General features: G+C 44.2%; 1 protein-coding gene across 6 annotated transcripts in view; it reads left to right on the forward strand.

The window, feature by feature from the left end:
* Positions 1 to 27,295, forward strand: part of LOC128825491 (adapter molecule crk) — a 152,673-nt gene that overhangs the window by 63,374 nt on the left and 62,004 nt on the right. For all 6 annotated transcript variants that reach the window (XR_008442683.1, XM_054008020.1, XM_054008021.1 and 3 more), the window contains exon 2: positions 20,175 to 20,374. Coding sequence is in view for 5 of the 6 variants with exons in the window: in XM_054008020.1 (XP_053863995.1) it covers positions 20,175 to 20,374 (200 nt within the window). In the remaining variant the exon portion in view is untranslated. The remainder of the gene's footprint in view (positions 1 to 20,174; positions 20,375 to 27,295) is intronic.

Below are 27,295 nucleotides of genomic sequence, written 5' to 3' on the forward strand. Positions count from 1 at the left end.
TCCTGACTCCCCAAGTTTTGTGCCTTTTCTACTAAACCATGCTGTCTCCTGGTGTTATAAACTGCTTACCAAATAATGCATCTTGTAATGTAAATAGTGAAACACAATGTGGGCCAATCCTTGCATACCTTGGATGCTCTCACTGGTTTAAAGCTGTTGCCTCAAAGTAAAGAATAACCTACTTGAAGTGACATTGTTTATACAAAACATTGTTTGGGAAACAACTGGTAAATGAGATCTGGCTGACTTAGCCACAATCAAGGTGAAGAAAATAAATATTTAAGAATATCACTGAAGCAAAGACCTTAGGATTCAAAAATGAATGGAGTATATGGGTAAGAACATCATACAGAGATATAATAGCAAGAATTAAAAAAAAGCAATATAAACTCTCATGCATTACTGTACAAGCCAGCTAGCCAAAGACTCAAAAAGTAAAAGCAAAAATTTTCCTTGAGTACATTAGAAGCAGGAAGCCTAAACAACCAGTGGGACACTGGACAGTGGAAATGATAAAGGAACACTCAAGGATAATAAGGCCAGGAGAAACTAAATGAATTCTTTGCATCAGTCTTCACGGCTGAGGACGTGAGGGAGATTCCTAAACCTGAGCCATCCCTTTAGGTGACAAATCTGAGGAACTGTCCTAGATTGAGATGTCATTAGAGGAGGTTTTGAAACAAACTGATAAATTAAACAGTAATAAGTCAGCAGGACCAGATGGTGTTCACCCAAGAGTTCTGAAGGTACTCAGATGTGAAATTGTAGAACTACTAACTGTGGTTTGTAAGCTATTATTTAAATCAGCTTCTGTACCAGATGACTAGAGGATAGCTAATGTGATACCAAATTTTTAAAAAGGGCTCCAGAAATGATCCTGGCAATTATAGGCTAGTAAGTCTGACTTGAGTACCGGGCAAACTGGTTAAAACTAATGTTAAAAAATTATATAGTACACAGGGTAAGAAAAGAGTGTACATCTGAGTATAGTGCTTAGATTATCCACAAATACAAAGTTTGTTTGAAGTCATAAGATATATGTAGTGCATAATCAGCAATAACCCAAATTTAGGTGAATAAAATTAACAATACAGTTTAGATATTAGCATCCAAGTATTTGAGTACATCACTTATGAAAAGTTTATATGGAGCGTTGGTTGTGGAAAGCAAAACATATCAAGGAGTGAAGATTGTCCCTCAATAATTGAGAATTTAGGGTAGGTTGTCCATTTAAAAACATTCAATCAGAACAGAATGATCAGACACGCAGATGAACATAATTTCTTGGGGGCGAGTCAGCATGATTTGTTTTGTAAAGGAGAATCACCCCATCTACTAGAATTGTTTGAGGGAGTCAACAGGAATGTGGACAAGGGGGATCCAGTGGATATAGTGTACTTAGATTTTCAGAAAGCCTTTGACAAGGTCCCTCACCAAAGGCTCTTAAGAAAGTAAGCTGTCATGGGATAGGAGAGAAGGTTCTCTCATGGATTGGTAACTGGTTAAAAGATAGGAAACAAAGGGTAGGAATAAATGGTCAGTTTTCAGAATGGAGAGAAGTAAATAGTGCTGTCTCCCAGGAGTCTGCACTGGGACCAGTCCTATTCAACATATTCATAAATGATCTGGAAAAAGGGGCAAACAGTGAGGTGGCAAAATTGGCAGATGATACAAAGCTACTCAAGATAGTTATGTCCCAAGCAGACTGCGAAGAGTTACATAAGGATCTCACAAAACTAAGTGACTGGGCAACAAAATGGCAGATAAAAATCAGTGTTGATAAATGCAAAGTAATGCACATTGGAAAACATAATCCCAACTATACATATAAAATGATGGAGTCTAAATTAGCGGTTACCACTTAAGAAAGAGATCTTTGAGTTATTGTGGAGAGTTCTCTGAAAACATCTACTCAAAGTGCAGCATCAATCAAAAAAGCTAACAGAATGTTGGGAATAATTAAGAAAGGGATAGATAAGACAGAAAATCTCATATTGCCTCTATATAAATCCATGGTACGCCCACATCTTGAATACTAAGTGCAGATGTGGCTGCCCCATCTCAAAGAAGATGTATTGGAATTGGAAAAGATACAGAAAAGGGCAACAAAAATTATTAGAGGTATGGAACGGCTGCCATATGAAGACAGATTAATAAGACTGACTTTTCAGCTTGGAAAAGAGATGACTAAAGGGGGATATGATAGTGGTTTATAAAATCATGATTGGTGTGGAGAAAGTCAATAAGGAAGTGTTATTTACTCCTTGTAACACATGAATTAGGGGGTCACCAAATGAAATTCATAGGCAGCAGGTTTAACAAGTTCTTCGCAGAACACAGTCAAGCTGTGGAACTCTTTGCGAGAGGATGTTGTGAAGGCCAAGACTATAACAGAGTTCAAAAAAAGAACTAGGTAAGTTCATGACTATTAGCCAGGATGGGCAGGGATGATGTCCCTAGCCTCTGTTTGCCAAAGCTGGGAATGGGTGACAAGGTGGCGTGTGTGGATCAATGCTGATGATTACCTGTTCTGTCCATTCCCTCTGGGGCACCTGGTATTGGTCACTGTCGGAAGACATGATAGTGGGCTAGACGGACCTTTGGTCTGACCCAGTATGGCCATTCTTATGTTATGTTCTTAATTCGTATTTAAGGGAGGTCAGAAAAATAACTTCCCTTCTTCCCTAATTAGGCAACTTTACTTGTTCCCTAATTCCCTTTTCCGAGATGGCTAGATCAGGGGTTCTTAGCCTTTTTCTTTCTGGGCCCCCCCTGACATGTTGTTAAAAACTCCACAGCCCACCTGTATCACAACAACATTTTTCTGCATATAAAAAGCTAGAGCTGGCATTAGGGGGTAGCAAGCAGGGCTGGTGCCTAAGACCCCACACCACAGGGTATCCTGCAAAGCTAAGTTGCTCAGGTTTCAATTTCAGCCCAAGGTGGCAGGGTTCAGGGCCCCGGGCTTCAGCCCTGGTATGGCAATTTCAGTGTTTTCTGTGTAAAATGGGCTAATGCCCTTTTTGGGTTAAGAGGTAACTCGACCTTGGTCTGTAAGTACCTACATGTGGAAAAGATTTCTGATAGCGTGCTCTTTAATCTAGCAAACAAAGGTATAATAATAAGATCCAGCAGCTTGAAACTAGACTAATTCAGACTAGAAATTAGGTGCAAATCTTGTAACAGTGAAGAGAATTAACCGAAGGAACAATGTGTGGAGGGTTGATTTGCTATCACTTGAAATCTTTAAATCAAAATGTCTTTCTAAGAAAAATGCTGTAGCTTACCCAGATTCTACAGCCTTTGTTATGCAGGAACTCTGACTAGATGAAAATAATGGTCCAGTCTGGCCTTAAAAATCTATTTGCATGTAAAGTTAGTCTACTCTGGAAACATATTTAGTTTGCACAGTAAAGTACTCTAATCTTAGGAAATGCCAGCTTTACATTTGCCTGTGCAAGCTTAAATCTGCCCCCTTCTGCATATGCATTATGATAAAATTGTTTAATTACGTGATCACATACTGGTTTTTTTCCACAGGATCGTTGCCTCATTCTCTGTACAAGATGGATGGTGCTCAGGGAATAAGGCAGCTCTTCAGTATTTCCTTGAATCCTTGTTCAGTGGTTAGCCCAGTACCTTATTCACAGCATGCTACAGTGAAAATACAATTATTTATTTATTCATGGCTATTCTGTGGTCCTTACAAATCTGAGCCTCACAAACATTAGTGAATATTTCTTCTCAACTCCCTTGCGAGATAGCAGAGTATTTATTCCCATTTAACAGACTGGGACTTGAGACACAGGGAGACTTAAGGCCATAACTTGAAGTCTTTACTAATTTTGCATTCCTTGCTAATTATTTCCCAAGTTGGGACACCTAGGACCTTATTTTTCAGAATAGTTAGCATCTTCATAGGACTTCATATATACAAAGCACCATACAGACATGAACTCATTATGACAAAACACTTGAAATGTATGTGGGGACATTTTATATCTATTTTGTGGACTGGGGAAACTGTGATGGAGAGGCACAGTAACTTGTCCAGGACCATATAATGAATCAGCAGAGGGGTGAGGTTAGGAGGCAGGACAGCCCCCTACCTGATATCCCTGTGGACATTTCTTCAGTCTTACTGCCAGAGCTGGGCATATTGAGTTTTCATTGCTTTCATAAGCAGTAGTGAATATGCAAACTTTATGTTGAGGTGTCTTGTCCATTATCACATAGGAAGTCTGGCAGAAGTAGGGATAGAACCAAATTCACCCAGGTGGCTGTTGCTAACTTGTTCTTCCTGCAATCCCCTACATTTAGAACAAGTGAGAAGGGATCTTTACAGACAACAGCTGCAGTCGCTACACAGCACTGATTAATTCCTTGAGTGCTGTCCATTCAGTTGGCTGAGTGAAGAAGGGATCCCATGGAAACAATATTTGATCATCTCATTAAAAGAATGTATTATCAATACACACATCAGGGCAGAATTATGATTGTATAGACAAACTTAATTCTAGTATTTCCTAAGTTTTGAGTGCTTAATGTAATTTTGTATTCAACTTCCTATACTTTAAAGAAAAATGGCACCTAACAGAACTTGCTTTTGCAACTTTAACAGCTCCAACTCCCATCATGCACCAGCAGCAGGATTTGTTGATCTGTAAATACTTAACACTACAGCACAGACCTATACCACAGCTAAAGGACTAAATAAGTTAGCTATCAGAGAAGATATGTGGCCCAGCCATTGGAAAAGGACACAGTGCATTGAAACAGCAGGTTACATATTCAGAATTATAGTTCCATTTTACAGACAGTATTGCCATAAAAAATACTCATACTGTCCCTCATCAAGTTTATTATGTATGTGACTGAGATTTGCATTGGGTTCTATTCCCACATGTAGAGCCTGTTAAGGCTTTGCTCTGTTTTCATAGAATCCTAGATTATCAGGGTTGGAAGGGACTTCAGGAGGTCATCTAGCCTAACCCCCTGCTCAAAGCAGGACCAATCCCCAACTAAATCATCCCAGCCAGGGCTTTGTCAAGCCTGACCTTAAAAACCTCTCAAGAAGATTATTCCACCACCTCCCTAGGTAACCATTCCAGTGCTTCACCACCCTCCTAGTGAAATAGTGTTTCCTAATATCCAACCTAAACCTCCCCCACTGCAACTTGAGACCATTACTCCTTGTTTTGTCCTCTGGTACCACTGAGAACAGTCTAGATCCATCCTCTTTGGAACCCCCTTTCAGGTAGTTGAAAGCAGCTATGAAATCCCCCCTCATTCTTCTCTTCTGTGGACTAAACAATCCCAGTTCCGTCAGCCTCTCCTCATAAGTCATGTGCTCCAGTCCCCTAATCATTTTTGTTGCCCTCCTCTGGACTCTTTCCATTTTTTCCACATCCTTCTTGTAGTGTGGGGCCCAAAACTGGACACAGTACTCCAGATGAGTCCTCACCTGTGTCGAATAGAGGGGAATGATCATGTCCCTCGATCTGTTGGCAATGCCCCTACTTATACAGACCAAAATGCCGTTCGCCACCTTGGCAACAAGGGCACACTTGTGACTCATATCTAGCTTTTCATCCACTGTAACCCCTAGGTCCTTTTCTGCAGAACTGCTGCCTAGCCATTCGGTCCCTAGTCTGTAGCAATGCATGGGATTCTTCCGTCCTAAGTGCAGGACTCTGCACTTGTCCTTGTTGAACCTCATCAGATTTCTTTTGGCCCAATCCTCTAATTTGTCTAGGTCCCTCTGTATGCTATCCCTACCCTCCAGTGTATCTACCACTCCTCCCAGTTTAGTGGCATCTGCAAACTTGCTGAGGGTGCAGTCCACACCATCCTCCAGATCATTAATGACGATATTGAACAAAACCAGCCCCAGGACCGACCCCTGGGGCACTCTGCTTGATACCGGCTGCCAACTAGATATGGAGCCATTGATGACTACCAGTTGAGCCCGATGATCTATCCAGCTTTCTGTCCACCTTATAGTCCATTCATCTAGCCCATACTACTTTAACTTGTTGGTAAGAATACTGTGGGAGACCATATCAAAAGCTTTGCTAAAGTCAAGGAATAACACATCCACTGCTTTCCCCTCATCTGCAGAGCCAGTTATCTCGTCATAGAAGGCAATTAGGTTAGTCAGGCGTGACTTGCCCTTGGTGAATTCATACTGGCTGTTCGTGATCACTTTCCTCTCCTCTAGGTGCTTCAGAATTGATTCTTTGAGGGCCTGCTCCATGATTTTTCCAGGGACATAGTGAAGCTAACTGGCCTGTAGTTCCCTAGATCATCGTCCTTCCCTTTTTTAAAGACGGGCTAGTCTTTTTCCAGTTATCTGGGACCTCCCTGGATCGCCATGAGTTTTCAAAGATAATGGCCAATGGCTCACATCCGCCAACTCCTTTAGCACCCTCGGATGCAGCGCATCCGGCCCCGTGGACTTGTAGCTCGTTCAACTTTTCTAAAGAGTCCTGAACCACTTCTTTCTCCACAGAAGGCTGGTCACCTCCTCCCCATGCTGTGCTGCCCAATTTTAAAGATTAAGGACACAGAATTAACTCCATTAGTGAGCCTAGATCAGGGGTGTTAAACTCATGCAGAGGCGAGAGCTAAATGTTTATTATCCATAGGCTACAGTTTAAATTCAGGATTGTCTACTCACATTGCACAAGGGATGCCCGTTGTCAGAGATTTGCAGAGATCTTAGTTTTTCATTTACTACACAAACTATTTATTATTTCCAGCTCTCATATCTATGGTTCAGTGAGGAAAATTCTGCTCCCCTTTTGGCCATCACTATTTTGGGCCTTTGTTTCTCTTCTTTACCCACCCTCCTTTATCTGTTTTGCTCAGCCTTCCCTATCTTTGAGTCTTCTGTTCTCTCTGCAGCAGCTTCCAATTCCAACCCAATGGGCTTCCCTCCCACCTCCTATTTCCATCTGCTAAAATGATCAGCAAGTCAATACTTAATGGTGACATTGTATTTTCATCATTGGGAACTAGAGCTGACATTCCAATAAGATTAGTAGGGGAAAGATTAGGTTGCCCTTTTGTCATTGTTTCAAGCCGTCTGCAGACTCAGGCAGATATCACTGCATTGTTTATGCTTGTTTCATATTTGGAAGGTAACTTCTCTAGCCATAGGACTAAATGGATTTTTTAATATGAAAGCTGACATCGTACACAGACCGGATATGTCCTGTGTGCTCAATCTGGCTTATGGTCTGTATGTTTGACCCTCCTCCCTCCATTTGGAAATCATGGTATCCTGGTTCCCTTCAGTGTCTCTTCCCAGAGGTCAGAGGGTGAGGTGGTGTCTGTCCCATCCAGAGATTCTCCTGTGTGTGGACTGCTTAAGTTGGAAATTGGGATAATGCACGCATAATAGTGATGGAATAGTGAATAGGCTTTTGTCAGGAAGCCATAAGCAAGCTGTGCTGTTTGAAATGGAGATGGGCATTGACAATTTTAAACACTAACTCTGCTAAATTAGAACAGATTTTCATGAGGTCAGAAAAAGGAACCACTTCACCCCAGGAGTACCCTGCCAAATTTCAAAATGCTGCTGCAAACCATGGAGGCCTTTTATTTTAAAGATGCAAGAATTCTTTTTATAACAGATCGTGATGGTCAATCTAATATAGGGAATACTGTCACTTCAACTTAACTTTTTTGTTGTTAATTTCTGCTTTTTTTTACATTTGACATTTAGTTCCTGTGAAACTTTGTAGATTATATGATGAGTGGAGGACTAGTGAAATATATCAGAAGAGCGCAGATAGTGAAAATTGATCAGTTAAGAGACAGAACTTGTAGTTACTATTTGTTTGCTCTTCTAATACCTTTTTCACTTTAGTGACTGTCATTTTGGAGAACAGATGCTTTGTTAAAGGACCATCTCCACCTCCCTCATATCCCTGCACTTCATTTAAAGTTGTATCTAATAATACAAGACACCTAGTAGGTTCTCCTGCAAAATAAGAGTAGATCAGGCTTTGTAATTTCTAAAATGAAATACAAGCTGAAGTAAACCTTTCAGGCCTCTTTATGCATAATAAAAAAAAAAGTAATCAAAAAAAGTCCTATATTAAAAATGCTTGTTTGCAGATATATTAGTCTCATTAAATAATTTTACATTAATATGCCATTCATCATTCAAATTCCCAAAGTGCATTGCAAACTACATATGCAGCTCTCATTACCATTGGAATCGAGCCACTTCTAAAGTAGCACCCACGCTTCCATGTTGAACCAACCTTGGTGTTTCTTCGGGAAGAGGAGGCTGGCAAACTTCAGAGAGGGAATTGAAGGTAGTCAGAACACAGGAACTAGTGCCTCTGTTTGCAAAAAGTTGTGTTTTGGAAGATTGTGGCATATGCTTGTATGATATGCTTACCTGTTAAATGTTTATCAGTCATGACAAACCTAATTGATTGTAGGGCCTAGAGTGCACAATTTCTGGAAAGTTTGAAGGCATGGAAAAACCCATTATTTTATCTTTTTTCCAGGAAAAAAATGGAAATTTTGTTTAAAATAGAAATACACCTCTACCTCACTGTCTTCGGGAGCCCAAAAAACTTACTGTGTTACAGGTGAAACCGCGTTATATCGAACCTGCTTTGATCCACCAGAGTGCGCAGTCCCCCTCCCCGGGCAGAGCGCTGCTTTACCGCATTATAGCCGAATTCATGTTATATCAGGTCTCGTTATATCGGGGTAGAGGTGTGTCTGCAGTAGTTACTTATCAAAACTAATATTTTTTTCTTCTTTAAGAATTAGAAATGAATTATGTATAATTTACTTAGCACATAAATACTGATTTGTATATTGATTTGAATCAAAACTAAATTTATACTTATTTCATAATGACAAATATACCTAGTATTAGGGTTGGAGCTGCAGCTGCACACTGAGGTACTTAGGTGTATTTTTTTTGCTGTTGACAATGGGGAAAAATACAAAATATTGACAATAGAAATCCTCAATATTGTAAACTAAAATGAAAGTTACATCTTTTGGGTTCAGAAATAATATAATAAAAGACTTGATCTGACACAATAATGGGGGGGGGAACCCCAGAAGAAACTTGAGTGTCTCGAGAAACATTTTATTAATATTAAACACTTCAGTTGTTAATAGAAAGCACTTTGAAGGACAGCAATAACATTATTTTAAACATTACCCTAATTTTTTCGTTGTTAATTCTGAGAGACTATTTCATAAATTGCTTTGCAATTTCCCCCCAATATTTCCAACTTTTCCATTGGGGGCAGGGGGTGGGGAAGGTGTAATTTTTTTTCTGAACCTTCACAACTCTAGTAGGGCTGCAGCTGAACCATTCACATTTGCTGTTAATGTAATAGATGTGTACCTTTTTGAATTTGCAGAATTCATTGACTGTCTAAAGGAATTTTTTCATTAGTTTTGTGAGCAGTCTAGATTTTGTCTGCTGTAACCTGTTAGGGAATAAGTAATTTCTCCCAGCCGCTGAGCTGTGGGATATTCTGATGTGGGACTCTCCCTCATTCTCTCCTTTTGAAGCTGTTCCACTTTGTATAGAATACTTGGAGTAGGGGGGACTAGATCCTGGGTCTCTGACCCTCCCTAACCACCAGGCAGTAGAATAATTCTCTCTGGCCCAATGTTTCTTCAGATATTTAACCCAAGTGGAACAGCTTCAACAGGACATCTAGTCATCTCCTCCATGCCCCCCTTGCCTAGCTAGAAGTTCTTAGGAAAATCTGGCAGGATTAGAGGCCCGGGGGATGAGGGATTCTGGTTATGCCAACTTGGGTTCACCCATGTACATTCCTCAGTTCTTTTAGCCACGCTGAAGGAAATAAATCCTCTGTTTTTCTCTAAGCCCAGACTGTTTGTATCAGCTATAAAGATCAGGTTTTTCACCCGGACCAGAATTGCTTAATCTGTTTGTCGGGTTGCTAGGTCGTTAAATCTTTGTATTTCTCTTGGTAAGACACATTTATATTTGTAAATTCACAGAAACTTACCACTAGGCGGCCGGTTGTCTAGGCAGTATTAATAGTTTTAAAGGTTTTGGAGAGCCTAAAGAAATGCGTGTCTTTCTTGTCCCTCTCCCCTCCACCTCTGCACTAAAGGAAGTTTGGGGGCTGGTGACTTTTATACCCTTTGTACAAGTTTCCAAAGAAGGGTTTGATCTCTTACCAGAATTTTGGTAATTCAGGTAATCCAGGTTTGATTTATCCTCAACAGAATCAAAACAACTGCATATAATGGGGCACAAGGCCTATTCCTCTGCATACCAGACTCTGAATGTGCCCAATTACTGAGTGCTCATGAACCTTTTAACTTCTTTGTGGATAAGGGCTGCTTCCTGAGCCATACTCATTCTGGGGGGAGAACGAGGAAGAAAGTTAGTGAATCCTTCTTGGAGTAGGTTAGGAGATGGTGTCAGGGCATATGGTGGGTGCATCATATGAAGGACCAAACTGTATCCAGCTCCTTTGCTTTGGCCATGGCTTTTATGAAGACCCGTTTGGGTTAGGAATTTGGATTTGTTCTTCATGGCCCATGCAAAGGCTTTTGATCTCCCTTTCAAAGGTTTTCAGGCCTCTTCAGGCCAAAGATGGATGGGTTCTGGAGGAAACTGAAAACAGAGTAAAGTTGTTTTTTTATAGCAGTTATTCACAAGCACATTCTGAAAATCAGTCTCTTCTATCAGAGAACAAAATGTCGTAACTCCCTTTAGCAGTGTGTGTCAGGCAGAGCTGCATCCAGGCAACAGATTTGAAGGTAAAAGAACCTGTAGCAGGATTGATAAAACCAGTTCTTTCTGTTTAATTTGTCCCAACTTATTTTGGCATGACATGTAATTTCTTCTTATGCCTGGGTCCTGGAAATAATGAAATGGGGATAATGCCTATAATGGTACATGCTTTGACACCTCTTGGCTTTCTGTGCAGATTATTAACTGGACAGATGGGGAGAAGGTTATTAACCTCTGTTGGGAGACCATTTGTAGGACAGGTTCAATGTTAAGACAATATTCACTTTTTACCTAATTGTGCTAAAAAGCACGATAGTTGATCCCATTGGAAAAGTACAGGCCACCATTAGTGGCTAATAAAACCTTTAGTGGCACGCCAGTTATTTGTCATGTGGGATCAACTCTGGCTGTAAGTTTATTTCTCACAACTGGCAAATGTGAGGTCATAATTATAATAATTAATAATTATAATTAATGGAGATATCCCATCTCCTAGAACTGGAAGGGACCTTGAAAGGTCATTGAGTCCAGCCCCCTGCCTTCACTAGCAGGACCAAGTACTGATTTTGCCCCAGATCCCCAAGTGGCCCCCTCAAGGATTGAACTGACAACCCTGGGTTTAGCAGGCCAATGCTCAAACCACTGAGCTATCTCTCTCCTCCCCCCCCCCCCCCCCCCGGCTCAAGAACAGACAGGGACCTGCGTTGTGTATTGAATGCCATTCTTTTGAATTGGAGGAAAGATCTCTCCTACGTGCCTTTGTAAGTTTCTTTTGGCCCCCTAAGACTCTGAAGAAAATTTGCTAGGACAGAACCAAGTTGATGCTGATCATGCTAGCCTGGGGATAGCAGGCTTGATTGTCAGTATTGATATGTAATAATAGATAAAGTGCAGCAAATGGGTGACAATACCATATCAGTGAACAGCTGACAAATCTTATTGCAAGTTGGCTGAAGTGATGTAAAGTGCAGGAGCCCCACAACAGTTGCAGGTATGTGCACTAACTAAGGTTGCAAAACAGTTTCACTTAACATTTCTCTTGTTGACACAACAGTGACAGCGAAACTTTGCCCAAGATCACACAGCAAGTTTATGGCAGAGCTGGGAGTAGAATGCAGGGCTGAACCCCAGTAGTGGTCTCTGTCCACAAGACCAAGTGTTTTGGAGGGCAGAATGCCTTGCATAGCTATGTATCTATAGTGGTCAGAAATACTAAATCATATTGGATGATTCTACTTAGAAGTGAATATAGAAATATTTTAAGATGCCTTTTTTAAAAGCTTAGAAATCAACTGTTCGGTCAGAGTTAAAGCCATTCTTTAATCAAAAGCAAAATTAATTTATAGAACCTCTCTCTCATACAAGCTACAAAAACTACATATTATAATCATAGTTTGGTAATACTGCCACTAGTTAAAGTAGTCAAATGTTTGTTTGAAGACCCTGTTTTTAGTTGCTTATAATTTTGCTGAATTTCAGCTCTTTGGATCAAAATGTTCCACACTAGATGAAGTTTCAACAAAACGGTTAAGCTATTTCTGAGAAAGGAAAAACAATATATTTTTCTGTGACCCCATGTTAAATTCTTACAATGGATTAATTAAAAAGCAAGAGTCCCTCCATGCTTTCAAGTAGGGATTTGAAGTTTGACTGGGGGGGGGGGTCACCTTACTGATTAGGAAAATGCCTTTTCTATCCAGGTGACAGTCTGCCCAAATTTGGCTAAATTGTAAGCCTCTGAAAATCTCAGTGCACACATCCTTAGTAGAGGTTTGTTAGGGACTGGCAGCATTAGTTTCCAAGGATTCTGTCTGCACTGAGCATGTGCCATACCAACACAATTTCTGCATGCAGACTGGACTGAACATTCATCATCCTTATGGAGCAACTGAGCATGTTCCAGCTTGAGGGGCTGCTCTGGTAACTGACCGCAAGGAGACAACGCTGCTATGGTTTGTGCTCCCCTAGCTGGTGACAGGTTGGCATGGAGAATGAGTAGATAGTCTGACTTGCTTGATTGTAGAGAGGTGAGGTGGGGAGGGTAACACTGGGGCAGGCTGGTGGTGGTGGCAATGGGAGCAGGGGTATGGAGACAGGATTGGACAGGCTGGGGATCAGGGAGATGGGGATGCATCAGCAGGAGACAGCAGAAGTCTAGCCACTAGAATACACTTCCCTGCAGAACCTAGATTTAGAACCCAGGACTCTTGAGTCCCAATAGTCCTCTGGTGTTGGCAGATAGCTGTGAAACCCAGTGGCAAAGTCTCTTATCCTCCTATTAGGATTTATGTTTATGATGCGGATAGACACCCCTGGCTGGCCTGTGGCACCTAGCTCAGGCTAAGGGGCTGTTTAATTGTGGTGTAGATGTTTGGGTTTGGGCTAGAGCCTGGGCTCTAGGACTCTGCAAGGTGGGAGGGTCCCAGAGCTCAGCCTGAACCTAGAGGTCTAAACAGCAATTAAACAACCCCTTAGCCCAATCCCCGCGATCCCGAATCTGTACGGGCCAGCGACAGGTGTCTAATTGCAGTGTAGACATAACCATAGTGACTGAAGTCCACATACAAGATAAGTCTGTTCCTGTTATCAGTTATCCTGTTAACTGTCTGGGTTGTGGCTCTAAAGGTACCAACCTTGATCTAGACTTGCATGGGAATCTGTGGTTCCATGTGATGGAATTTGTATTTTGCTTTTTTTAAAAGTAGGAAATTATATTCCTCCTCCCCCACCCCCCCGGATTTAAAAGATCTTTGATTGCAAAGTCAGGCAATCAAAAGCTAGAAAATGTCAGAATTAGATTTCTGTGCAACCTTAATTTGGCCCTCTTGTGCATAAGTGTTGTTGTGCAGTAGTTAATTTATGATTACTTTCTGTTTTTCCACAGAATCCTTTCTCATTAAGTGCACAGGATGGATGGTGCTCGGGGAACGAATCAGGGTCATGTAGTGAATGAGGCTGTTTGTGGAACCTGTTGTGATAATTGAGCCTACAAATTTACCCTAATTGTAAGCTCAATTGTAAAAAGTATGTGCAAGTTCCTAAGTTGTTACAATAACCTGTAATAAATATTGATGGAAAATGCCTAGTTAACAGAAAAAGGCCATGTTGATAAAATTCAAGGATTATGTTGAAATCATGTTTGGTAAAAACAGAATATGTGGAACAAAAATTAATTAACCAAAATTGGTGTCGGATATTAGACCTAACTGATGGGCAAAATAACGAGGGGATGGGCTGTTCTATCCATCACTCCTTTGTTGGGTTCTTAAAGAGAGACTTTGGGGGGAGAGGGGGAAGGCAGAATGGTGAGGAACAGATGAAGACTACTGAAGTGAGCTTCATCATGGCTGCCACCTCCACCATCTCCTAGGCCCCTGGACTTTTTTTGTCCCAATCCTAAGTGATGTCAGACCAGACTGGACCAGAGAGGAATCCAGATGACTTTGCTACCCCCTACCAGCTCCAGCTGAATCCCAAACACCACCTGAGATGAAATGGGATTGGACTTTAAAAATAGCAACTCCAGCTCATCTCAGCTAACATCTCCAGCTTCTTCTCTTTTCCACAAAAGGACAATTATTACCATCTTTGTTACTATCTAAGGCTATGTCTATAGTGGCACTTTTGTTGCTTAGGGGTGTGGGGAGAAAAGACCCATCTGAATGACCAAAGCTTTAGCGATGAAAAGCATTGGTGTGGACAGTACTTTGTTGTCCGGAGCCACGCTCCCATTGACAAAGCTACTGCCCCTTGTTGGGGTGGTTTTATTTTGTCGTCGGTGATAAAGAGCAGCCACACAACTCGCCTTACTGTTGTAAGGTGTGCTGTGTAGACATAGCCCAAGACTGTAAAACGGGGGTTTTCCTTCTAAAATCTCTCTCCAGCTAAAAGGGGAGAGAACAAGGGATATTTTTAAAATGAGAGGCTTATTTAATGCTACATTTTAAATGCTTTAACTATTTTTTTTTTTAAATAAAAGGTTTAAAGGATTTTAATGCTATGTTTACTATGCCCTGGTCTACACTACGAGTTTAGGTCAAATTTAGCAGCGTTAGATCGATTTAACCCTGCACCCATCCACACAACGAAGCCTTTTTTGTCGACTTAAAGGGGTCTTAAAATCGAATTCTGTACTCCTCCCCAACTAGGGGATTAACACTGAAATCGACATCGCCGGGTTGAATTTGGGGGTAGTGTGGACAGAATTCAATGGTATTGGCCTCCGGGAGCTATCCCAGAGTGCTCCATTGTGACGGTTTTGGACAGCACTCTCAACTCAGATGCACTGGCCAGGTAGACAGGAAAAGCCCCGTGAACTTTTGAATTTTATTTCCTGTTTGCCCAGAGTGGCAAGCTGATCAGCACAGGTGACCATGCAGAGCTCATCGGCAGAAGTGACTATGAAGTCCCAGAATCGCAAAAGAGCTCCAGCATGGACCGAACGGGAGGTACGGGATCTGATCGCTGTATGGGAAGATGAATCCGTGCTATCAAAACTCTGTTCCAAAAGACGAAATGCCAAAATATTTGAAAAAAATCTCCAAGGGCATGAAAAAAACAGGGACCCGCAGCAATGCCACATGAAACTTAAGGAGCTCAGGCAAGCCTACCAAAGATGCAAACGACCGCTCTGGGTCAGACCCCCAGACATGCTGCTTCTATCATGAGCTGCATGCAATTCTAGGGTGTGCCTCTACAACTACCCCACCCCTGTACGTGGACTCCTGCAAGGGAGTATCATGCAACAGGGATGAGGATTTTGGGGATGAGGAAGATGATGATGACAGCGCACAGCAGGCAAGCGGAGAAACCGTTCTCCCCGACAGCCAGGAACTGTTTATCACCCTGGAGACATTACCCGCCCAACCCAGGCTCCTGGACCTTGAAGGCGGAGAAGACCCCTCTGGTGAGTGTACCTTTATAAATATAATACATGGTTTAAAAGCAAGCGTGTTTAATGATAAATTTGCCCTGAAGACTTGGGATGTGTTCGCGGCCAGTAAAGCTACTGGAATGCAGTCAAGCAACATCCGTTCTTTATCTCTCTCTGTGATCCTCAGGAGAGTGATATCATTCACGGTCACCTGGTGAAAATAGGGGAATATTATTAAGGGGACATTCAGAGGTGGCTGTTCCTGCTGGGCTGTGTGCCTATGGCTGAAAAGATCATCCCTGCTGTTAGCCATGCGGTAGGGGGAGGGGTGAAGCAATCAGCCCAGAGAATTGGGAGTGAGTTGGGTTTGTGCTGCATGTTAACCTAAAAACCTTAGCCCCTCCTTTTAAATGGCCAACCCATTTTAAATGGTTAACCCAACTCTCCCTTTTTTCCTCCCGCAGCTGAAAATGTTTCAATGCCAACATTAACATCTCCGTCCCCGAGGCTAGTGCAGATGAAAAGGCAAAAAAAACACACTAGCGATGAAATGTTCTCTGAGCTCATGCAGTCCTCCCGCACTGAAAGAGCCCAGCAGAATGCGTGGAGGCAAACAGTGTCAGAGTCCAGGAAAGCACAAAATGAACGTGAGGACAGGAGGGATGCACGAGATGAGAGGTGGCAGGATCAAGAGAAGAGGTGGCGGGAGCAAGAGGAGCGGTGGCAGCAGCGTAATGAGAGGAGGCAATGCTGAGGCTACTGGAGGATCAAACTGATATGCTTCAGCGTATTGTTGAGGTGCAGGAAAGGCAGCAGGAGCACAGACCGCCGCTGCAGCCCCTGTGTAACCAACTGCCCTCCTCCCCAAGTTCCATAGCCTCTTCACCCAGATGCCCAAGAACGTGGTAGGGGAATCTCTGGCCACCCAACCACTCCACCCCAGAGTCCTGGCCAAGCAACAGAAAGCTGGCATTCAATAAGTTTTGAAGTGCAGTGTGGTCTTGTCCTTCCTTCCTTCCTCCCCTCCTCTGCCACCCCACCCGGTGCTACCTTGGGAGTTATTCCCCCCATTTGTGTGACGAATTAATAAAGAATCCATGAGTTTGAAACAACAATGACTTTATTGCCTCTGCAAGCTGAGATCAAAGGGGGAAGAGAGGGCGGTTGGCTTACAGGGAAGTAGAGTGAACCAAGGGGGTGGGTTTTCATCAAGGAGAAACAAACAGAACTTTCACATGGTAGCCTGGCCAGTCATGAAACTGGTTTTCAAAGCTACTCTGATGCACAGCGCGCCCTGCTGTGCTCTTCTAACCGCGCTGGTGTCTGGCTGCGTGTAATCAGCGGCCAGGCGATTTGCCTCAACCTCTAACCCCGCCATAAACTTCTCCCCCTTACTCTCTCAGATATTGTGGAGCACACAGCAAACAGTAATAACGATGGGAATATTGGTTTTGCTGAGGTCTAACCAAGTCAGTAAACTGCGCCAGTGCGCTTTTAAACGTCCAAATGCACATTCTACCACCATTCTGCACTTGCTCAGCCTATAGTTGAACAGCTCCTGACTACTGTCCAGGGTGCCTGTGTACGGCTTCATGAGCCAGGGCATTAAGGGGTAGGCTGGGTCCCCAAGGATAACTATAGGCATGTCAACTTCCCCAAAGGTTATTTTCTGGTCTGGAAAGTAAGTCCCTTGCTGCAGCCATTCACACAGACCAGAGTTCCTAAAGATGCCAGTGTCATGTACCTTTCCCGGCCATCCCACGTTGATGTTGGTGAAACGTCACTTGTGATCCACCAGCTTGCAGCACCATTGAAAAGTACCCATTTCGTGGTCCGGTCCCAAGATAGGGATATGCGTTCCATCTATTGCCCTACCACAGTTAGGGAATCCCATTGCAGCAAAGCCATCCACTGTGACCTGCACATTTCCCAGAGTCACTACCCTTGATAGCAGCAGCTCAGTGATTGCATTGGCTATTTGGATCACAGCACCCCCACAGTAGATTTGCCCACTTCAAATTGATTCCTGACTGACCGGTAGCTGTCTGGTGTTGCAAGCTTCCAGAGGGCTATCGCCACTTGTTTGTGAACTGTGATGGCTGCTCTCATCTTGGTATTCTTGCGCTTCAGGGAGGGAGAAAGCAAGTCACAAAGTTCCATGAAAGTGCCCTTACGCGTGCGAAAGTTTCGCAGCCACTGGGAATCATCCCAGACCTGCACACTATGCGGTCCCACCAGTCTGTGCTTATTTCCCGGGCCCAGAATCGGCGTTCTACGGCATGAACCTGCCCCATTACCACCATGATATCCAAATTGCCAGGGCCCGTGCTTTGAGAGAAGTTTGTGTCCATGTCCTCATCACTCCTGTCACCACGCTGCCATTGCCTACTTGCCTGCTTTTGCAGGTTCTGGTGCTACATATACTGAAGGATAATACGCGAGGTGTTTACAGTGCTCATAACCGCCACGGTGATCTGAGCAGGCTCCATGCTTGCCGTGGTATGGCGTCTGCAGGAGAGCAGAGTGGCAGCGGAAGCGTGACGATGGTTTGCAGCCCTATTGTACTGTCTGCTGCCAGCAGCACCCAGGACACAACAGCGGTGGCTGAGCTGAGTGGGCTGCACGCTTGCCATGGTATGGCATCTGCGCGGAAAAAAGGCACAAAATGATTGTCTGCCGTTGCTCTCACGGACGGAGAGGCGACTGAGGACATGTACCCAAAACCACCCCCGATAATGTTTTTGCCACATCAGGCAGTGGGAGCTCAACCCAGAATTCCAATGGGTGGCGGAGACTGCGGGAACTGTGGGATAGCTACCCGCAGTGCAACACTCTGAAAGTTGATGCTAGCCTCGGTACTGTGGACACACTCCGCCAAGTTAATGCGACTTAATGCGCTTAGTGGGGACACATACAATCAACTGTATGACATTGCTTCCTAAAAATGGACTTCTATAAATTTGACCTAATTTCATAGTGTAGGCATACCCTATGGTATTAAGCAGGCTGAGGTCTCTGTATATCAGCTGTTCTCAAACTATGGGGAGGGCCTCCCAAGGGAGGCACGAACTTTGTGTTTTTTTTTTTTTTTTTTTTTTAAGAGCTCTGGGTGTCTGGGGCTCATGCAGAAGGGATGTGCACGCCAGTTAGGTTGGGATAAAGAGGACAGCTGGAGCATCGCTATCTGGGCTTGGGTCCCCCCCCCCCCCCCAATCCAGCACTGGAAAGTAGCGGAGCTCCAGCTGTCAGCCCCGAGATGGCCGTAGTAGTGCAAAAGTAAAAATGGCAATAGGGCACTAAGTCTGCTGCAAAACGTGATATTGATCAATATCACTTTTAACATTGCCACCCTCCTGTGCTGCTGCTGGTGCAGTGCTCCTTCAGAGCTGGGTGCTGGTTTCCGTACTGGCAGTTGGGGGCGTAAACTACTACAGACACAAAAGGCAGTCCCAATCAAATAAGTTTGAGAACCACTGCTAACCCTACCTCATTTAATGCAGTAATTGAAAGTTGTTCAAAAATAAGTAGCCACTAGATGTTTCAAGTTGGGCAGCCAAAATTAGTGCCTTCTCTTGGATACTCATCTGTAAAACTGGGATAATATCCTCTTTTCTAAGAGGTGTTGTAAAGATAATTTCACATACTTTTAAAGCATTCACACTCCTGTATTGTATTTTGTAGGGTTTAAATGGTGTTCAGTAAGTAAAGCATGTAGCCATACCATGTCATAGAGTGACAAGGCTACAAAGAAATATTGAATACCTAGCTGTTCAGTGGACACTGTCCATCCCGTGCATTGAATGAGGTAGGCATTCTGTGGAAAAAAATTATGTAATCCTGTAATAAAAACTAGATCCTAATACGTACAAACAGGAAGAATATAGTTGCGCGGACAAACTTAGTTTTGGCATGTCCTAACTTTAGAGGGTTTGATTTTGAAGCTTTAACATAAGAGAATGCTTTAATTTTAATATTTACATTGTACTAGTGCTCAGGCACCAGTGAGGATCATGACACTGTACAAAGAGGCACTCATCCCTGCCCAGAAGATTTTAGTGGTTTAATGTGGTCTAATGTTGCAGTGGGAATTGGTCTAATATTTTTGGAGTTGCTTGTCTTAAGTTCTCACCTGTCTGCTGAAAGATGAGGAATCTCAGGTGATGAAGGGTGGGTAGGACTGACTCCAGTTTGTTGAAAATGAAGATCAGTGCATAATTCTGAAAATGTAGTCTTTTACTGAATGGCCTGAAAGTCTTGGTTGTGAGAAGGAATAAAGTAAATAAGCAATTCAGAAGTCTGTGGGGAAACTCTATTTTTTTTTAATATATGGAGATATACCTATCTCCTAAAACTGTAAGGAACCTTGAAAGGTCATTGAGTCCAGTCCCCTGCCTTCACTAGCAGGACCAAATACTGATTTTGCCCCAGATCCCTAAGTATAGCCCCCTCAAGGATTGAACTCACAACCCTGGGTTTAGCAGGTCAATGCTCAAACCGCTGAGCTATCCCTCCCCCTAATCAGTAACCTTTTCCTCCTAGAAATGGTTGAATCAATGAAGAAAGTGGCTGGAATGGATGTGGAATTGACAGTGGAAGAAAGAAACCTTCTATCTGTTGCATATAAAAACGTGATTGGAGCTAGAAGAGCTTCATGGAGAATAATCAGCAGCATCGAACAGAAAGAAGAAAACAAAGGTGGAGAAGATAAACTAAAAATGATTCGGGAATATCGGCAAATGGTAAGATCTAGTTAGTGAGATAATTATGTACTTCATTTAAAAATTTCTTCTGCTAAGGCAAAATACCATTTGACTGTCTGGCCTTGGGGGCTAATGAATCCTTGTTGAGTTCCAGTGGGTTCTCAGGGACAATACTTGGCTGACAAAAACATTTTAGTGATCATTTAATCAAATGCATGTTGTCTTCCTCCATCGATATTGTGATGTCTAAACACCCTCTTTCTCCTCCAAATTGCCGTGATATACAGGTGACACATGACAGAAGCAGAAGAGAAGACTGTTTAGAGTATTCTTGTCAGAAGTTGTGTTCCAAATTGTGGATCTGTTTCAGTTAGCTTTCTTGAGATCTTCTGCTGTTGGTGTGCTGTAAACAAAGCAGAACTGTGATGACTTGCTAATCCAGTTGATTTGCACCTGGTGACAGTGAAGTGTGGTGGTTATTTTTTATTTTCCTGTGAATTTTCCAATTATTTCTTAAATACAGTTGCTTTAAGGACGCTCTTGTCTCTGTGAATTTGAATTTTCTTCTCTGGGAGAGTTTTTCTGCGTGAATTTCAGTCTGACACTTAGAGGAGCTTTAGACTTGGTGGGATAATTGACTGACTACTCACAGGGAAATGTTGAGGCCATTTTAATAATTTGGCATTACAATGCAAAGGAATGCAAGGTAGTGGTTTGATCCGGTCTCTGTTTTCAGTCATTTTGATTTTAGTCCTTGTACAGCGGAAGTTGTCAGCTGTGGTGGTTGATCTGCTGGGATTAATGAAACATTCTGGTTCTCCTAGTCTCTCTTGTCTTTAATACTGTAGGTGTCTGCTATGCAATTGTATGAATTGACAAGGGCCGTTCTTGGGTGACTCTTCTTTCTGAAAGGTCCTAGACAATAGATCCAGGCTCCTCTACTTAGAGGACACTTGCATGTGAGGTTCCACAGAGTACCATTTTGTCCAACATATATTTGGAGTGTTGATGGCATGGCATCATGTAATTGGTAATAATGGGACCCAAATTATATGGAACGGCCTTCTAAATTTTGTGACGTTGGAGTGACACAGTGTAATTCTGTAGCAGCTTCAGGTAAATTAAAAAAAGAAGCTTTTATTCAAGGAAGCATGACAGTTAATACAATAGACAAATATTCTTTGATTTTGGTATTATATTCTATTTATTTTATGTTACATACTTTATTTTTTGGCATGCCACAAACTTTTGGTAGACAGTTGAGCATATTAACCAAATATGTCATCACTAACACCTCCCTCCCCCCAAAGGGTGTGTGTGGTTTTTTTTTTTCGTCACGGGATAACCAAAACATGTTAGTTTTTCTGCAGTAAAAGCATAGAGGAGACAAGACACTGTTTTACTATGAGGTAAACTAGGTCAGGGGTGTAGTGCTGATCTTGCCTACTTATTTCATGATAAAATCTTTGATTTGGTATTGCCTGTAGTGATCAATATCTGTTTTATGCTTGATTATTGTAGAGTGTTCACTGTATGCATGTTTTGGCTTGATTCTGTAACTGGATGGTCAGGACACATATGGGGGAATACTGGCAATAGTCCAGTTAAGTTACTTGGCAAATTCTGGGTTACAGATGGTGATGTATGCTACATCAAGGAGTATTGATCTGGGAAGTACTTAGCATGGGTCTCGCTGTCGCCTCCCAAGGCATTGCATTAGTGATCTCTAAAACAGATGGGACTAGAGCACTTCTACATGCGCTTGTATGTTCTGCATTCCCACCAGAAGTCACTATCTGGTTATGTGGGGGTGTGACGAGAGAGACCTGATCATAACTTGTTCTCCTTTATATCCTTGCTCACATCCATTCCAATGTAGGGGTTTGCGCATGCGCTCTGTGTACCGCCATCAGAAAGTTTTTCCCTCCATGGTATCTGTCGGGTTGGCTCTGGTGCCCCCTGGAGTCGTGCCCTCATAGTGCCAGTTTATAGGGTCCTGCTGCCCCCTGAGTTTCTTCTTACTACCTGTGACAGTTGCTGGAACTTCTGCTCATTCTTGTGTTCATGCATTTCCTCAGTGGACTTTGATTCTTTTCCTGTATATAGTTAAATAATAGTGGTTTGTTAGAGTTTACAATTTAGAGTTAGCTAATAGATTAGGCTTGGGTTTACCCCTTCCCAGGCACCAGGGCATGCCTCAGTCTCTGGGGTTTTAATCCGTGTGAGGCTTGCCATAAGCCTATGCCAATTAGTGACCCTCACTCTACTTGCCTTAAGTGCTTGGGGGAGTCCCACCTCTGTGAGCACTGCAGGATTTGTAAGGGGTTCAAACCCCATATCAAAAAGGACAGGGACCAGAGATTCAAATACTTCCTTATGGAGGTGGCTCTCCAACCCCCCTCGAAGCCAAGTCATGCTGACTTGACACTGTGCATCTCTACCTCAGTGAGAAGTGCACTGGCTTCTCTGAGAGACAGGCAGCATAGCTCAGCCTCTCCAGCACCGAGGAAGGACTCCACGTCCCGGGACACTCTGCACCGGCAGGGCTTTCCCATACAGAGGAGGTCTACATCTCACCAGGACGATCTGCACAGATCTCCGTTACCAGTGTGGAGGAAGAAGCAAAGAAAAACAGATGGGGGTGCTCCCTAACTCTAAGGCCCGCCGGTCACAGGAAGCTGGCAGAATGAGGGCTGTGTCAGGCCACTTGGACTCAACAGCTGCCAGCCTAGTACCATTGACTCCGGCCCAGGAAAGGGACCCATTGAGTCCAGTACTGTTGGACTCTCCTCTGGGGGAGAGCCATTGGAGTGTAGCTCTGGTGCCTCCATCCACACCAGAAGTGTTCGAGGCAGCAAGGGAACTACTATGTCTCCTTTACTGCTATCCCTCATCAGGCATGAACAGGCATCAGAGATGAGCAGCTATGGCAACGAGGTCCCACATGGTGGGGAAAACAGGTAGTGATGTTACGGCACCTGTTGCCTACCTCCTGGCACCGCTCTTTGGTAACTCCTCAGTCGGACGCCGAGGCAGAAACTTATACCTCTCTCAGGAGCCCAGACCAGTCCAACCACTGATACCTGATGGCTGATATGGGCCAAGAGTTCCGACCAATGGCCTGATCAGCACAGTTGCAGAAACTGGTGCCATGGCCTCTCTGGAATCCCTGAACCTTCCATGTGGTCCAAGGGTCTCATTCAAGGAGATCTTACTCCATTGTGTTGGAGCGTACAGCTTCCCCACCACTTTCCTCAGTACGGGACTCAGGACCCAGTACCAAGCCTGGCACTTAACTTCAGGATCCAGTACTGTGGGATCCTTCAGCTGCTGGAGGACAGGAACAGGGCCCTGTACCTCTCCTAACGTTGTCGTCCTCGCTTATGAGGTGGTAGTGGGGACTTAATTTGCCCCTGCTCTGGACGATTAAAGGGCACCCCAGGAGCTCCTCAGGAGAGTAGCCCAAAGCCTGGGGATCCAGGTAGAGGAAATCTCGGAGGCCTCCCATGCCCTGGTGTACATCTTGGCCCCTTCGGGACTATCGAGTGGCTTTGCCTCTGAATGGTGCCATTCTGGAACTCATTAGGGTGCTGTGGCATACTCCAGCATCCTTGCAACCCACTGCAAAGAGGGATGAAGAAAAGGTATTGTTCCCCCAAAGGGGTTTGAATACTTATACACCCATCCTCCTCCAGGGTTGCTAGTGCTGTCAGTGGCAAACGAACAAGAGAGGCAGAGACAGCAAGGATCTACCCCCAAGGCCAAGGATGCCAAGAAGCTGGATCTCTTTGGCAGAAAGATCTACTCCACGTTGTGGGGCCTCCAACTTCAAATCACCAACCAAGAGATGTTCCTGAGCCACTGACACTCGAGCTCCACAGCTTAAAGGATCCACCCTAAAGTCCCTAGGACTACATACCCTAGCCATCGAGGAAGCACTTTTAAACCCCAGCCATTGCCCTGTTTCTACCAGCCTCAGTCGAGGCAGGATTACAGTAAGAGGCAGGGTACGAGCTATAAGAGGAGGCTGCCTCCCCAGTTCTCATCTGCCCACAGGGCTGGCCCCACCAGACACTTGTCTGGGTCTAAACATGCCTTTTGAGAGTACGCTCGAAGACGTCGTTCCAGAACAGTGTCTGGATCTCCCCTCCCCAGTTTTTGTGGACTGGTTATCCCACTTCTATTGGGCGTGGACACAAATCATCTCAGACTGCTAGGTGCTACGTGCAGTAGAACTAGGATACCCCCGGCAGTTCAGTTCTCCCTCCCTGTCCCTCTTCAGGGACCCGTCTCATGAGCGACTCCTAATCCAGGAAGTGCAAATGCTCCTGCAAGTGGGAGTAGAAGAGGAGGTTTCTCTGGAGCTAAGGGACAGGGGGTTTTACTCCTGTTATTTCCTAATCTTGAAGACCAGCGCTAGTCTCAGACCCATCCTGGACCTGCAGAACTTCAACAGATTCATGCGGAAGCTTAAGTTCCTCATGATTTCCTTGGCGTCCATTATCTCTTTCCTAGATCCAGGGGATTGGTATGCCACCCTCGACTTGAAAGACGCTTTATATTCATATCTCAATCTTCCAAGGTCACAGGAGATTCCTCCTATTCATTGTAAACCAGGTACCAGTGCTCACATTTTGGCCTGTCAGCAGCCCCATGGGTATTCACAAAGTGCATTGCAGTTGTTGCGGCTTTCCTAAGGAAACAGAGTTTAGGGTATGTCCTTACCTCGACAACTGGCTGATCAGAATCGGACTAGGGCCTAGGTGGAGGCAGACATATGACTAATACTGTCATTCTTCCAGAGATTAGGCCTGTTGATAAACATGCAAAAATCAACACTGTCCCCATTCAAAGGATAGAATCAAGTCCTTGACTTGGTCCAGGCACGAGCCTTTCTTCCGGAAACCCGGTTCCGGGCTCTAGGCTCAATTGTAGAGCCTCGGAAATCAACCCATCACCACAGCAAGCAACTGCCTGAAACTCCTGGGGCATATGACATCATACACGTGCATAGAGAAACAAGTGAGGTTGCGACTAAGGCCTGGCTAGCATCAGTGTACTGACCCTGCTGGGATCGCTTGGACATGGCAGTCACACTTCCCCCTTCAGTGATCATCACCCTCCGATGCTGGTTGGAGCCGGAGACAGTATGTATGGGTGTCCCATTCTTGAAACTGCAGCTGTCTATGTCTCTAGTCTCTGATGCTTCCGTGCTGGTTTGGGGGGCTCATCTGTGGGTCCTCAGAACCCAGGGCCTCTGGTCCCAGGCAGTGCTCTCACTGCATATCAATGTGAGGGAACTTGTAGCAGTGCACCTTGTCTTCCAAACATTCCAATCCCATCTCAAAGGCAAATGTGTATCATTGCTTACAGACAACATGACAGTGATGTTCTATATAAACAGACAGGGTGGAGCGCATGCCTCTCACGTATGCCAAGAAGCTCTCTGCCTGTGGGAATTGTGCATATCCCACTCAATCCACCTCAAAGTCTCCTACTTCCCCTGGGCGCAGAATGAAGTAGTGGATTGCTTCAGCAGATCTTTCTCCAGTCACAAATACTCTATCAATCCTGATGTCGTGAAGGTCATTTTCCAGAGTTGGGGGACTCTCAGCGGAGACCTGTTTGTGACCAGGCACAACAGAAAGTGTCAGCAGTTCTGTTCCTCTTGGAATCCGTCTGGCTCAGGGGCACATTGCTTCTCCAAGGGAGGGGAAATCTCTATTATGCATTCCCCATTCCTCTCATACACAAGGTCCTGCTAAAGGTCAGAGAGGAGGGAATAAACCTGATCTTGATAGCCCCAACCTGTCCTTACCAACACTGGTTCACCACCCTTCTGGACCTCTCAGTGGAAACACTAATCACTCTACCTCTGTTTCTGGATCTCCTCTCCCAGGATCACTGACTCATACATCATCTGAACTTCGAGTCCCTCCATCTCTCAGACTGGAAGCTCCATGGCTGAACCCTTTGGAGCTAGCATGCTCAGATCCAGTGCAAGAGGTTCTTCTAGGGAGTAGAAAGCCATCCACTAGGGCCATGTATCTGGCAAAGTGGAAAAGGTTCTCAATTTGGTCAGCGCAGAAAGGGGTCTCACCCACGTTGAGCACTGGTGCCATGTATTCTGGACTATTTGCTACACTTGAAGCAGCAAGGGCTATCGGTGTCTTCGATTAGAGTCCACCTGGCTGCGGTTTTGGCTTTTCATTCATGGTTGAACAGCAGGTCCGTATTGCAAACTTGCGCTGGGGTCGCTCCCTCAAGGGGCTAGACAGGCTGTACCCACAAGTAGGATAGCAAATCCTGCTCTGGGACATAAACCTGGTATTGTCAAGTCTCATAGGTCCCCCATTCGAGCCCTTGACAATGTGCTCGCTACTCTACATGTCCTGGAAGGTAGCCTTCCTGGTGGCCATCACCTTGGCCAGAAGGGTCTTGGAAATTAGGGCTCTTACTTCAGAACCCCCATACACAGTCTTCTTCAAGGACAGTGTCCAGCTGCACCCTCTCCCAGCTTTCCTCCCAAAGGTGGGGTCACAATTCCACAATAAGCAGGACATTTTTCTCCCAGTCTTCTATCTAAAGCCACATGCCAACAGGCGGGAACAGAGGCTTCATTCACTAGATCTCAGGCAGGCACTTGCCTTCTACAAAGAAAGGACTGAATCGTCTAGGAAGACTACTCAGTTTTTCGTGGCAGACAGGTTGAAGTCTCCCAGTCTCAGCCCAGAGAATTTCATTGTGGATTACTTCTTGTATTCATGCATGCTATGACCTGACGAAAGTCCCTGTTCCAGCCCTGACTACACATTCCACAAGGGCGCAAGCCTCTTGAGCCGCATTCATAGCACAGGTTCTCATTCAGGCTATCTATAGAGCAGCAATGTAGACTTCAGTCCACACTTCTGCAATTCATTATGCCATTGCTCAGCAGACCAGAGATGATACTGGATTTGG

Source organism: Malaclemys terrapin, chromosome 18 (assembly GCF_027887155.1).
Source record: "Malaclemys terrapin pileata isolate rMalTer1 chromosome 18, rMalTer1.hap1, whole genome shotgun sequence".
Taxonomy (NCBI): domain Eukaryota; kingdom Metazoa; phylum Chordata; order Testudines; family Emydidae; genus Malaclemys; species Malaclemys terrapin.